The following is a 14,417-nucleotide window of genomic DNA, read 5'->3' on the forward strand; positions in this document are numbered from 1 at the left end:
GAGGTGGTGCTCTCCTACCCTGGGGGTCTTCAAAAGGAGGTTAGATAGGCATCTAGCTGGGGTCATCTGAACCCAGCACTCTTTCCTGCCTATGCAAGGGGTCGGACTCGATGATCTATTGAGGCCCCTTCCAACTCTAGCATCTATGAATCTATGAAGGCCGACTATGTTTATGGCACCTTTTCTAGCCCCCTACCATATGGGACAAGCAGAGCGGACCCTAAAGAGGGTTGTTCAGGCATAATTATAGCTGTCAAATCACATTCCTGCCTTGTCCAAGTGCCAAATGACCTTATAAGTGCCACCTTCATTCCAGTTCATGAATAGGAGCTTCCAATGCTCACAGTCCTGCTCCTGTTATCACTAGCTGGTGACCCAAGGGCTTGAAAAATGTGATGGAAAAGCCATTTTCATGAAAGACTTTTCTTGATGTGGAGAAGTGCAAGGCCACCTGTGGACCTGTCTTGCACAGCTCCTCCCTCATGTACTCCCTGCATGCCTCATACAGGGAGGGCACCACTATCTTGCTGAACGTGGTGTGTGTGGGCACTTGGTAGGATGTGGCCACAAGCACCATCAGCCGCCTGAACCCTAGCTGCTCAAGTAGGGAGAAGGAATAGCCATCCAGAGCAAGTATATCCCCAATGTTCTCTGTGATCTCACTTGCCTTTGCAACGCACCTCCCTGTGTGTCCACCTTTCCCTCGCTGTTCCAGGGTGATGTGCCTCTGTTTCAGGGGAATGGGGGCTTTGGAGCGAGAGGGGGACTTCTTTTTGGGCACACTCCCATTGGTGCCAGGCTGAGGAGGAGCAAGGGGGTGGTGCCTGCAGAGATGCATCAGGATCCCCATGGTGTTTCTTCTCTTTGCCCCAACTGGTCTTATATCGGCAGTGCAGGCAGATAGCATACCTGGGATCATCTACCACCTTAACATGATCCCACACCACATTACCTCCTCACTTCCTGGATGCAGGTGTGGAGCCTGCCTGAAACCCCTCCTCAGCAGGCAGAGGCACAACAACAGGAGGAGTGGACTCAGCTGAGCTGCTTGCCTTCACAACCTCTTCCTCAGTCTCCTCTGAACTGCCTCCTAGGGTAGGAGACCTGGCTCTAGGGGAACTTAGAAAAGAGTAGAGCACAAACTCAGATTCCTTCTTGGTCCCCAGAATTTCTTTTGCTAGGGCTCTCAGGTCTCCTACTTCCATATCCAGCTCCTCCTCTGGCACTGGAAGGCTCAGGTTGGGAACTGAAATGGGGGTGGAGGAGACTGTCATGCTGGTGCTGGTTGTCATTCTGGTGGTGCCGGGGATGATTATTATGCCTGGTTTTATTGGAGGGGGTGTAGACGCAGGCACTGGTCCCACCTCCTTGCTGCCACTAGCACCAGAAGCCTCATGCCTGCTAGTGCTAGGGAAGAGGCTGTGTCAAATTTTGGGGGTGGAGGGGCTTATAACTTTCCCTCTGCCCCCTCTTCTGCCCTGGCCAGAGAACCTGGCACCTGCCTTTCCAGCATGCTTCATATTTTGTGTACTGGAAAAAATGTGTGTCTGGGTGAGTGTGTGTGTAATATATGTACGTGTATTGAGTGCTTTCCAGGCAAAACACTGCTTTCTTTTCTTTCTTTTTTTTTTGGGGGGGGGGGGAATAAGAAGAACAAATAACAGAATTTGGGGGGCAGGGTAGGGAAGGGGAAATAGGAAACGATTAATGGCAATGGCTACAACTTGATAGTACGGCACTACCAAGCTGCAAGCCAAGCTTACAGATGTTGCTCTCTGCTGCTGCTCCAGACATTCACAGATGCAGCTGCAAAATGGCATACAGCAGTTCACAAAGAGTCTTTTTATGGCGCTTCTCTGTCCCTCTCCCAGAGCACTGGGATTAGAAGGGACCTCAGGGACAGATCGTTGTCACTGATCAGCTACAGATGTCAATATTAGAACAGTCTCATCCCCACCCCTTCTCCCTCCCTCTTAGTTTATCTTTCCCTGCAAGCCCACCTTCTAAACAGTTCTGTATCAGCTCATCCAAAACATTTCAGAAACATCTGAATCATTTTGGAAATTTTCCAAAAGGTTTCGGATGGCCCATTTTGTTTCAGAGCTGTTTCGGAGCCTTGTGTTTCATTTAGGATTCGGTATTTCAACTATCAAAATGTCCAAGTACAAAACGAAACGGCCATCGAAATTTCACACAGCCCTAGTATGTCTTTATGTATGTATTTAGTGTCACTATTGCAGTAGCCAACAAGTATTCTTGACATTACCAACAATTAGCTTGTGCCTAAAATTAAGAACTGTGAGTAACCTTTTAGCATCTTAAGCTACAAATGTTATTTATAGCAATATTTTCATCTAGCTATTGTTTCAGTCTAAAAAAATGTATAAATTGTTGATTTTAGAGAGGCAGCTTATTGCTATGAGTTCTTTCAAATTCTATAAATGTGGAAGAAAAATGTTATCACAAACTCTCACCTTCATAAAACATCTACAAGCCATTAATACCACTGATTTTTAGGATGTGGACAAATAATTGCAGGAAACTGGATGATGTCATACACTGTAAGCAGGAGAATTAATATGTTGTTTTTAAAAAGGCAGACATTATCTAATAGCCACTTTTAAAATATTACTTGCCTGTTATTGTTCTCTGTTTTACACTCTGATGTAATTTACTTTAAAAAGTCCTTGTTCCTGGTGGAAGAATTGAAACCATGTTAGGAAAAGCACTGCTGAAACTGTCTGTACTTAATGCCTTTTTCTTTTAACATTTTAGGTCCCTTGTTGCTAATCTTGCTGCTGCTAATTGTTATAAGAAGGAAAAGCATCTTGATCTGGACAAGAACTGGAAAATGGTGGAAAAAGCCAAAGTTTATTATATAGCAGTAAGTTTGGCTTATTTTAAAGTTGTCAAGTGTTTGTGTATTACATCAATCTCTATAAAATTTAAGCTGTAGTAGAAAACATTTTGCACATAGTGAAAGAAGGCTAAGGAAATTACTACTACTTCTATAAAGTGGTTTGATTTGTTTATCTTTATGTTTACAGCAATATTAGTACATTTTAGATATATGCTTCTTAAAATGAGTGCTGGAAACCATAAGAAACCAAAAATACTTTAAGAGCTTCTGTAATAGTGCATCAAATTTACATTTCACATTTGCTGGCAAATTGTTGTGAAGGATGCACAGATTATGTAGAAAAACACTATTAGCATAATTATTCACTGCAAACAGTTTGAGCTTATTTGTGTGAACAATCTTAATTGCTATTTATTCCATAGTAATTACCATGGCACCTTATAACTCAATATTTCAGAAACAATGATCATGACAAGTCTCTTGAATGTGGGCGGGGGTGGGGAAAGCTATGATTTAATGATAAAATCCTATTTCTGGGATCAGAGTTGGGGTTTTTTGGGGGGGGTGCGGGGAGTAGTGGTGACAAGAGTTAAATCCGCAATTAGTTTATTTGAAATTTATTGAAGCTTAGTGTATTTGTGTGGACTGCATACTGCCTAAATACAAAGGGTGAATTTGTTTTCATTTTGCTCTGATGTTGATATGGCTGATTACAATTAGCAAATGTATACAACACCTATGATAGATTAAAAACACATAATATGCATATAATATATGGTTTCTGTATGACAGCTGCTGCCATTCTGCTACCTGAGCTATGTGGGAACAGCTGGTAAAGAGTGTAAAAAATTGATTATCCAGGAGGAACAAGTTCATTGAAAATACAGTTATTTCTTTCAGCTAGTGTTAATGTCTCCTACAGCCTGTTAGTGTGCACTGCTGTAGGCTTTACATGGTTGTTATTGATTCTTGTGTATGGCCAAGACTGCCCCTTTATAACTGTCAAAAAATACTTACACTGAAAAGGTTATACAAAGGAAAGACATCCCACTGCTCCTGCCACATATTTGAGATACATTTCAAGAATACATATTTCTTCAAAAGCCTGCTCATTTTTAATTTATATTTAAAAAATGAACTGTGTTTTCATTTCCAAATAATTATACTGTAGTCTGTTCTGAATGACACACTTGGGGATAAGTGCTGTAGGCTAAAAATTGCAGAAAGGCTAAGAGTATTGTTCAGCAAAGAGGAATGACAAATGTTAGCAAAGCTACTCTACACTAAGCTTTTTTGTTTTTCTGTATCTTAGCATACTTGCATATAAATACCAGTTAGTATTGTAATGTATTTTTTAGAAAAAATATTCTCAATGGAGATACTGCATAGAACATGTGAAAAGTTATACAAGGTGACAAAGGGATTTTGTTGTATAGATCCAGTCTACTCTATCCTAATTTTAGTTTTGAAGTCTGTCTTTTGTGTTCAGTCTGTTTGCATCAGCTACATGTTGAGGAGCTGATTAATCTTTTTGGTCAGGAATATTCCGTAGGAGGCATCCAAGCTTTATTCTTTTTGTTGACCAAGAGGCTGAGAATTTTCTTTCAAACTGAAAATACTACATTTTCTCACAAATAACTTCCACCTTATTCCCCTAAACCAGCTAGGAAAAATTGGAGTGCTCATTATATGCAAGGAACAGCCTCCCCATGGAGGCTGGACATTTGGCAGCAGGGGCAGGGGGCGGCAGTGTTAATTTTTATGGGATCCCTTCCCCTCTATCCTCCATTGCCAACAAATGTCCAGACCTATACAACATCCTCCTTTCTAATAACATGCTCTTTCAGGCTTGCACATGTAGTGGGCCTGTGGCCAGACCCTGCACACTGGCTAGATCCAGTCTTGGGGCTGGTGCACACCTCCAGATCTGGCATGTCAGGCTTGGGGCCAGCACATGGCCCTGGCTCTCAAGCCTCCAACCTGGGCATGCAACCTCCAGTTCCCAGGTCCCTAGTCCTAGCTAGTAGCCCCTAGCCTGCAGCCCCAGCATGTAGCCTCCATCCCTGGAGGCCCAGACCTCAAGTACTTGCCCATGCTCCAAGATATAGGATCTTTTTTCCTTCTTGGGACCTTCCAAAAATATTGTGTTATACTGTGTATTTTTGTGTTATATTTGGGACCTTGTTATATATAAGAAAATATGGTAAAATTGAAGATGTGCACTTTGACTGGAAAAATAAATAGTTGTGAAGTGCTTGAGAAATTTTTGAGAGCGCTCAAATTAAGGGAACATTTGGCTTTAGGAAAGACCCTAAGAATATTAGTACAGAAAAAGTAGAACAATATTTTGTTTTTTGCATCCTTCACTCATTACAGTATTTCTTTGTTGTGACTTCTGCAAAGTGTATTATTGCCACCACCACTACTCAAGACAAAAGATTAGGAAATCTAATCTTTTTTGTTGAATTGCAAAATGTGATTAATATGGTGATTGCATGATAAATTGTAATGTTCCACGTATTTGGGGAACTTATGGGGACTAAAATGGCAAACCAGCCACAAGGGTGTTCCACACCTTTAAATTAAATGTGTGGCATGTGTCCTAGGTTGGAGGCTGCTGATATCAACAAGCAACTGAAGATGGAAGCCCTGGGTCAGGTCCTGAATCCAGGACCCAAAATATCCCCTGCCTTGCAGCGCAGGTCTTTCATGTCCTCATGTGGGAGAGCTCATCAGTTCCCTGTGATCAGGACCATGTAAAGCTCCATGCTGCAGCTGATGGGGTTTAAATGGCCCTGTGCAAGGGGTGCCCATTGGCATAAAATCCGTTAAATTCCAATTGCACACAGAATTCCTCAGATCTCTGTTGTGTGATCATAACATCTGTGAGCAGCCTAAAGGTGTTTTTCATGACTTTCTAGAAGTGTTTTAATGTTAAAGTTGCTCACGATTTTCTAAACCAGTAAGGGCCAACGTTTTGGTAGGTGTGCCACAAAACCCCACGCCCTCCCCGAGTCCCACTATGATTGTCTTCCCCTGCCTGATCCATTGCTTTTCTCTCTTCTCTAGTTGCTGCTGTTCTCTCTGCTCCCTCCCACATCTTCTATAGGCCAAACAAAATGGCTGTGCGTGCTTCTTGTTGCATACATGCCACAGGTTGGCCATCCCAGTGTAAACTATTCCATCTGTATTAGGGATCAGTGATTTGTTGTTTTATTTGCTTGGCTGAGTGTTTATTCTTATAGTTAAATATATGCATAGCCTTTATCTAGTCTGTCATTATCTCTAAAAGTCTCCACTTTGGATATGCATATGGATAGCTGCAAGGCCCTCAGACAAATTGGCAGTAAATATTAGATAAAAAATTATCCGCGCATGATACTGTCTATTCATTTATTTTTTGGCATTACTCATGAAACATAGTACTTAACAGTTTAACAGTTATTAAACTAAGACTGCTGGGGGACGGGGGGACTACCGCCACTGCTGGCCCGCTGAACAATCCTTGCAAAGCCAGCGGATCACGGCACTCAAGGGAGCCCACCCCAGCCCCAGCCCTGGTAAAATCTGTGGGCAAGGAAGGAGCCCCCCAGGGGGCACTTGCCTGCCTGTACACAAATGCCAGGAGCTTGGGGAATAAACAGGAGGAGCTCATCCTCCTGCTCAGTGCAAACAATTACGATGTCATAGGGATCACGGAGACCTGGTGGGACTCCACCCATGACTGGACCACAGGGATAGATGGCTATACCCTGTACAGGAGGGATCGTGTAGAGAAAAGGGGCGGGGGTGTAGCTCTCTATGTTAAGGAAAGCTACGCGTCCCTGCAAGCCAATATTGGCGACCAGGGTGGACAGCTGGAGACCCTCTGGGTTAAAATACGTGGGGAACACGGCACAGGGGACACAATGGTGGGAGTCTATTACAGACCTCCCACCCAAAGTCCTGAGCTAGACCAGGAGTTTGCCCAGGAACTGGCTGAGGCAGCTTGCTCCAGGACCATGGTTGTCATGGGTGACTTCAATTACCCGGACATCTCGTGGGAGGATCGCTCAGCAAAATCTGAGCGGTCGCAGAGCTTCCTCTCGTGTGTGGATGACCTCTACCTGACTCAAGAAGTCTATGGGCCAACGAGAGGCAAAGCGCTGCTCGACCTGGTGCTGGCTACTGGGGAGGACCTAGTTGGCGACCTAGTGATCGATGGGAAGCTGGGTGACAGCGACCACGAGCTGATCACCTTCACCATCCACCGAAAAGCTGGCAAGTCAGTCAGCAACACGCAAGTCCTTGACTTCAGGAAAGCCGACTTTGACAAGCTCAGGAGGCTTGTCAGTGAGGCCCTAAGGGACTGTGACCACAGGGAGAGGGGAGTTCAAGAAGAGTGGTTGCTCCTCAAGGGAGCGATCCTCAATGCACAAACTAAGTCTATTCCATCTCGGAGGAAAGGCAGCAAGAGGGCACAGCAGCCCCCCTGGCTCTCCAGGGACCTAGCAGACCTCCTGAGGCTAAAAAGAAAGGCCTACAAAGGATGGAGGATGGGAGTCAGCTCCAAGGAGGATTATTCTGCACTGGTCCGGTCCTGTAGGGAGCAGACCAGGAAAGCCAAGGCTGCAACTGAACTCCAGCTAGCTTTGAGCATCAAGGACAATAAAAAGTCCTTTTTCAGATATGTGGGGAGCCGGAGGAAAAGCAGGGGCAACGTTGGACCCCTGCTGAACCAGATGGGGCAACTGACAACTGACACCCAGGAAAAAGCCAACCTATTAAATAGGTACTTTGCGTCAGTCTTTCATCAGCCCCATGGGACGCCCGTGCCTGCTACAAGGCCGGGAAGTCCGGGTGAGGGTGATCCCCTGCCCTCCATTAATGCTGACTTTGTGAAGGAACATCTTGAGAAGCTGGATACCTTCAAGTCAGCCGGCCCTGACAAATGTAGGCCTTTCTTCACCCCAGGGTACTCAAGGAGCTGGCGAGCATCATAGCCCAGCCTCTAGCGCGGATCTTTGAAAACTCTTGGCGCTCTGGTGTAGTGCCCGAAGACTGGAAGAAGGCCAACGTGGTGCCTATCTTCAAGAAAGGGAGGAAAGTGGATCCAGCTAACTATAGGCCCATCAGCCTGACTTCTATCCCGGGGAAGATCTTAGAAAAGTTTATTAAGGACGCCATCCTTAATGGACTGGCCGACGCCAACATCTTAAGGGATAGCCAGCACGGGTTTGTTGCGGGTAGGTCTTGCTTGACCAATCTCATTTCCTTCTACGACCAGGTGACCCATCACCTGGACAAGGGAGATGAGATTGATGTCATATATCTTGACTTCAAAAAAGCCTTCGATCTGCTGTCCCATTATCGTCTCTTGGAGAAACTGGCCAATTGTCACCTTGGGTCCCCCACGATCCACTGGCTGGAAAATTGGCTCCGGGGTCGGACCCAGAGGGTAGTAATTGATGGAAGTCACTCATCGTGGTGTCCTGTGACCAGTGGGGTCCCCCAGGGCTCTGTCCTTGGACCCATACTGTTCAACATCTTCATTAATGATGTGGCCACTGGAGTCAGAAGCGGACTGGCCAAGTTCGCCGATGACACCAAACTTTGGGGCAAAGCATCCACACCAGAAGACAGGCGGATGATCCAGGCTGACCTGGACAGGCTCAGCAAGTGGGAGGATGAGAATCTGATGGTGTTCAACGCCGATAAATGCAAGGTTCTCCACCTTGGGAAAAAAGCCCCGCAGCATCCTTATAGGCTCGGCAGTGCTATGTTGGTTAGCACTATGGAAGAAAGAGACTTGGGGGTCATCATTGACCACAAGATGAACGTGAGCCTGCAGTGCGATGCTGCGGCTAGTAAAGCGACCAAAATGCTGGCTTGCATCCATAGATGCTTCTCAAGCAAATCCCGGGACGTCATTCTCCCCCTGTATTTGGCCTTAGTGAGGCCGCAGCTGGAGTACTGCGTCCAGTTTTGGGCTCCACAATTCAAAAAGGATGTGGAGAAGCTTGAGAGAGTCCAGAGAAGAGCCACGCGCATGATCAGAGGTCGGGGAAGCAGACCCTACGATGACAGGCTGAGAGCCCTGGGGCTCTTTAGCTTGGAAAAGCACAGGCTCAGGGGTGATCTGATGGCCACCTACAAGTTTATCAGGGGTGACCACCAGTATCTAGGGGAACGTTTGTTTACCAGAGCGCCCCAAGGGATGACGAGGACGAATGGTCACAAACTACTACAAGATCGTTTCAGGCTGGACATAAGGAAGAATTTCTTTACTGTCCGAGCCCCCCAAGGTCTGGAACAGCCTGCCACCGGAGGTTGTTCAAGCACCTTCATTGAACACTTTCAAGATGAAACTGGATGCTTATCTTGCTGGGATCCTATGACCCCAGCTGACGTCCTGCCCTTTGGGCGGGGGGCTGGACTCGATGATCTTCCGAGGTCCCTTCCAGCCCTAATGTCTATGAAATCTATGAAATCTATGGAATATCAGCAGTGGATCCCTTTGTTGCCTGTTTTCCATGCTTTTAATACATTCTTTTGTCCATGTGAACAAGTTCTATTTCTTATTAAATATCATTAGACTTACATAATTCACAGTTAAGTAGGCATAGGAGGTCAGTGGAACAGAAGATTTTTGAGCACTTATGCAGGTTGCCTATGTTACACTCTGGCAGGCAAAGGGTAAATAGCACAATGGTATTCTAGTTTCTTGAATATATTTCCTTTCTTAGTATAATTTTCCACTCTGAGTGGGAGATCTCAGCAGAAATTAAACAAATACTACCTAGGTAATAAAGTTCTGCATCCAGACTGACCAGGCGTTTTGTTTTTCTTTGAATTTGTTGCAATATGTGGAAAGATTATCAAAATACAGTTTCATGTTCACTTGCTACTAAAGTTAGGAATACGTAATTCAAAACAAATGTTATCCTGAGTGTATTAAGCAGTAGGGGTGTGCAAAGTGGGCCGCATTTGATTCGTTCATTTGGATCACTGTTCTGATTTGATTCGGTCGAATCTGATTCGATGCTGATTCAGAGAATCAGCGATTCGGCCATAGACACAGCTTTAAATGTTTTTCTACATACCTCGAGGTACCAGGTGCAGCTTGCAAGCACTGAGATGGTGGGGTGGATGGAGCATCCCACAGGAGTGCAGGGGGGCCCTCCATGTGCTTGGCAGTGAACCTGGATCTTCTGGGTCTGCCAGGGAGCACGCAGGAGGGCCCCCTGCATGCTCGGCAGCGGACACCCCCCCCTGCACTCCACCAGCTCGGTGATTGGCTGCAGAGGGACCCCGAGTGCCCCCCCGGACCCAGGAGGCACCAGTGGGGGGCGGTCCTGTGCGCTCCGCGGTGGACCAGAAGTGGACCGGAAGTGCTTCTGGTCCACTTCCGGGTCCGCCACCAAGCGCACTGGGACCCTCCACCTCTGTGCATTTCCATGGGATGCTCCATCTGCCCCACCATCTTAGCATTCACAAGGCGCCTAGTACCTTGAGGTATGTAGAAAAAACAGTTAAAGCTGTGTCTATGTCCAAATCATTGAATCTTTCCGAATCTCTCCAAATTGATTCGGAGGGTTCTGATTCGATTCAGAGAGATTAAAGGGTCTCCTGATTTGATTCAGATTTGGAGATTTGGCTGCCAAATCGGGCTGAATCTCCACCGAATCGAATCAGCAACTGAACCTTCACACAGCCCTATTAAGCAGTTCCATGTTCTAGGCTCAAGAGTGCAATTCTTTCCCAGAAGAGTTTTGAAATACTCTTTGATCACCTACACATACTTACTAGACTAGGTACAGATGCCTTGCCAATGCATCATTCAGCAAAACAGCATGTAGATGAAACTCAGCTCTGAAATCTAATCAAGTCACACACTGAGAAACAGGTAGAGGATGAACAAACAAACAAACAAACAAACAAACAAAAAATAGACCCATGACAGAGCCCTGAAAAAGAACTTTTTACTGCATAGGAACACAATGAATTCCTTTAGCCATCTGGTGATAAGATTGACTAAACAGATCTGAGAAAAATTTGCAAAAAAGAGAACCCTGAAAACCATGGATAGAAACAAGACGTGGTAGAGATGGAGCCATTTCTCTAAAGCTTGGAAAATGAAAAAGAGGTGTAAATGAAAGACAAAGGGAAAGACCGGGAAAAAGGCATGTTTAAGTTACATTAGTTATAAAATGATCTACAGTTTTATCACCTATTCATATAGGTACCCTCAAGTCTCTTCCTTCTCCTTTCTTCTCCCAAGTTTGAAACAACTTTGCCAGCAATTTGTTCCATTGGCATAATATCTCCTCTCCCCATTCATTCTGCATCAGCTGCACCACTGGTGCCTGATTACACATCACTGTTGGCAGCTTATGGCTGGTTTTCATTGGGCTTTAGCAGCCTTCTCCTGTTCTCAGTGATTATATTTATTTCAAGCATAAGTCAAGAGTTCTACCAAGGGTGCACATCACCACTCTGCTTTTGGTGTTGTTAACCAGCCCTTACCTTGAAACCTTAGTTGGATCTTACTTGTTTAAATTTGTTCTTAGTGGTTTTCTTCCATCAGTGTGTACCTTCTTTAAAAGACTTGCATTATTGAACACCTACAAGTTATAATCAAAACATTCAGAATTGGTGTGATTTAGGTCCATAGTGAGACACGTTAATGGTCTGATTTTCAGATATATTGGATGCCTTGCAGCTATAATTTTTGAATAGTTACATATTTAAGTAAGTGGACTGGTTTTTCAGATGTGATGACCATTTGTAACACCTGCTGAAGACTATGGGAGCACTTACTTTGGTGCTTAATTTTAAATAGTTATGTTGGAAAATTTTGGCTACCACTTTCAAGATTATCATATAAGTCAAAAAACTGAAATTGTATGTCCTATAAGAAAACTCTGCTTGTTGAAGATTGTTAAGGAGAGCAGGAAAAGTTGGGAGAAGGTCTTCTGAGAATTTTTATTTTGCTCTCAGATTTACATCTCTTTTGACCTGCAATTTTCTGTTTAGCTACATAATAATGGAAAAATTGAAGAAAACAGAATATGCCCTTTTTGTAGGACACCTTGTAGGAGTCTAACTCCATTCTGACAGTTGATTTTGCATTGTCATGCAGCCAGATACATTTTAGCTTTTCTCTGTGTATTTTATACTGCTGCCATAAAGGGAAGGTCCACATCCCTATTTCCCCAGTTAGTCTTATTCAATTTCTTAGTCAATACTGTACCCACATTCATTTAATGTTTGTTGTTGAAGGTGCTGAGTGGAAGAAGCAGTGTCACTTGCTGCTGTGATAGCATTTATGCTTTATGGCTATGTAGTCTTGGAAGTTCTTTCTTTACATCAGTTTTTCTTTTGACCCTAAGCAGGAGCTCCTTACTGAGCATGGGAAATTGCAATATTGATTGTAATTATTGTTCTCAATATAGTAACTTACATGGTATTGCAGTCAGTTTTACTGTTGACCGATTACAACAATGTCATACCAATTCAATCATTCAATTAGTTGAATACCTAGTGCATCTTTCCATCAGGGGAAAAAAATAGATTGTGGGTAAGGAACATCTTCAAATTAATTTTTAAAGTTATGCCTTGTAAAGTAAAAAAAAGACTGCAAAATATCAGTGCTAGCATATTAAATGAATCTATTCCCGATCTATGCCATTTAACATTTGCAAGAATTTCTTGAGTGTCCAGCTCTTTATTTCACTTTGTTCATGAAAAAACAGTATGACTGTCACTTGCAGCATCTTTAATATTGGTGATGGTCTGTAGTTCCTCTTACGCTTAACTTTTGTGTTGGCACGGCTTGTGAGCATCAAGTTCCCCAGTATCCAAGAACCATTGCTGACAAGGAGTCAGAGCAGTGAAGATTTCTGACCTTATGGCCTGGTTATACACAGCTGGTGCCTTGGTTATCACAAGTTACTACTTGGTATCACAAGTTACCATTCCACTTTCATAGGAGATGGTCATGCCTAGATCTTGGTATCATGACTCAGTCAGCCTGGTTTTCATAAGATGCTACTTCACCACAATCCAGAAAAGCCTGAACTTTCCTGTGTGTTTGTGTTGGTAAACCAGTGAAGTTTGTTAGTACTTAAAGAGTACTGGTATAAGTTTTAAAACTAGTTCATGATCTCAGCTAGGACCATTAAGCTACAGTGATTTGAAAACCCCTTTATACCTAAATGAGAGCATTCCCAGTTGAAGTTTAATGTACATTACCATGCACACATTGACTTAGATACCTTCAGTTGATTTTTTTTAGCTGTCTAGTTCATCGATCATAGAAAAGTAGGATTGGAAGGGACCTCACAGAGTCATCTAGTCTACCCCCTACTCAAATTGGGCTCATCCCTGTCTAGACTGTTCCAGCCAAGTGTCTATCTAATAACCACTACATTACAGAAACTTTTTTTTGAATGATGTTGCCCTCCATTAGCATTGTTTGTAGAATAAAATCTTCTAAAACTGTCCAGATCAGGGGTGACCAAGATGTGGCCCATGGGTAAGATCCAGCTCACTGAGCTGTGTCATCTGGCCTGTAGTAGAGCTCATAACAGATCCAGAAATCTGACAGTGTGGGGAGCAATGGCAGTGTTAACTGCTGGAGTTTCCACAGCCATAGCAACTAACACTCCTGCCACTTGTTCTGCTGCCAAATTTCTAGACCCATGGAGAGTCTTGTGGACTAGATCTGGATCATGGAGCTGCATTATTTGGCCTGTGGGGCTGCTTGTGGGACCATAAATTTGATGGGTTGTGGGAGTAGTGGTGGCTATTACTTCCCCGGGAGCTGCAGCAAATAACACTGGGGCTGCCAAATTTGAACCTCAGTGGGCCAGATGATGTGGCTCTGTGCTTCAGATCCAGCCCACAGACTGGCTCTGTGTCACTGTTCTGGCTCATGGGGCTGGATGAGTTGGGCAGCACTGGTCTAAATCATATGTATTCACTTTGAAGAGAATAGTCCAAAAAATATCTGTTGTGCTTTAATAAAAGGCAGCTTTTAAATCTTATCTATTTTGTTTGAGTTGATAATGTTTAGTTAACCAGTAATGTAATGGAAGTTATTTAAAAAAATGATCACCACAAACTAAAAAATTATGCAATTACAGTACAATTACATTCTTCAGTATTCATTTTTTCATAAAAGTAATGACAACACAGATTAAAAAAAAATGGTACTTCTCAAACATATGCATTCTGCTTTTAGGTTCTTTTTGAAATGTAGGATGTCATGTATTTAAGGTGGATAAATACATGTAGTGTTAGGCAACTGCGCAGTTAGCATCTCATGTAGATGCACTCACTGTGTCTCATTGGTATTTTTATATTTATTTTCTCACAGTTCCTAAATGCTTGTCTAAGCAAGGAGATACTGGGGTATCAAGCAAGGGCTTGATGGCAGAATTATCTAGTTTCAGCAAGAGCCTGTCAAAACATAAGCTTGATGTCAGCAATGCGTAGCACAGTTTTAATATTTCACATCATTTTTACATGTTTTTTTACTATTCTACTTCAGAAAAAATGTGATTATTATAACAAT

At 43.7% G+C, this 14,417-nt stretch overlaps 1 protein-coding gene across 3 annotated transcripts in view; it reads left to right on the top strand.

Moving 5' to 3' along the window:
• ADK (adenosine kinase) overlaps positions 1-14,417 on the top strand; it is a 586,810-nt gene that overhangs the window by 288,022 nt on the left and 284,371 nt on the right. For all 3 annotated transcript variants that reach the window (XM_006273786.4, XM_006273787.4, XM_014601449.2), the window contains exon 6: positions 2,776-2,884. In XM_006273786.4, the coding sequence (XP_006273848.1) occupies positions 2,776-2,884 (109 nt within the window). The remainder of the gene's footprint in view (positions 1-2,775; positions 2,885-14,417) is intronic.

The sequence above is a fragment of the Alligator mississippiensis genome, chromosome 6 (genome assembly GCF_030867095.1).
Source record: "Alligator mississippiensis isolate rAllMis1 chromosome 6, rAllMis1, whole genome shotgun sequence".
Lineage (NCBI taxonomy): Eukaryota > Metazoa > Chordata > Crocodylia > Alligatoridae > Alligator > Alligator mississippiensis.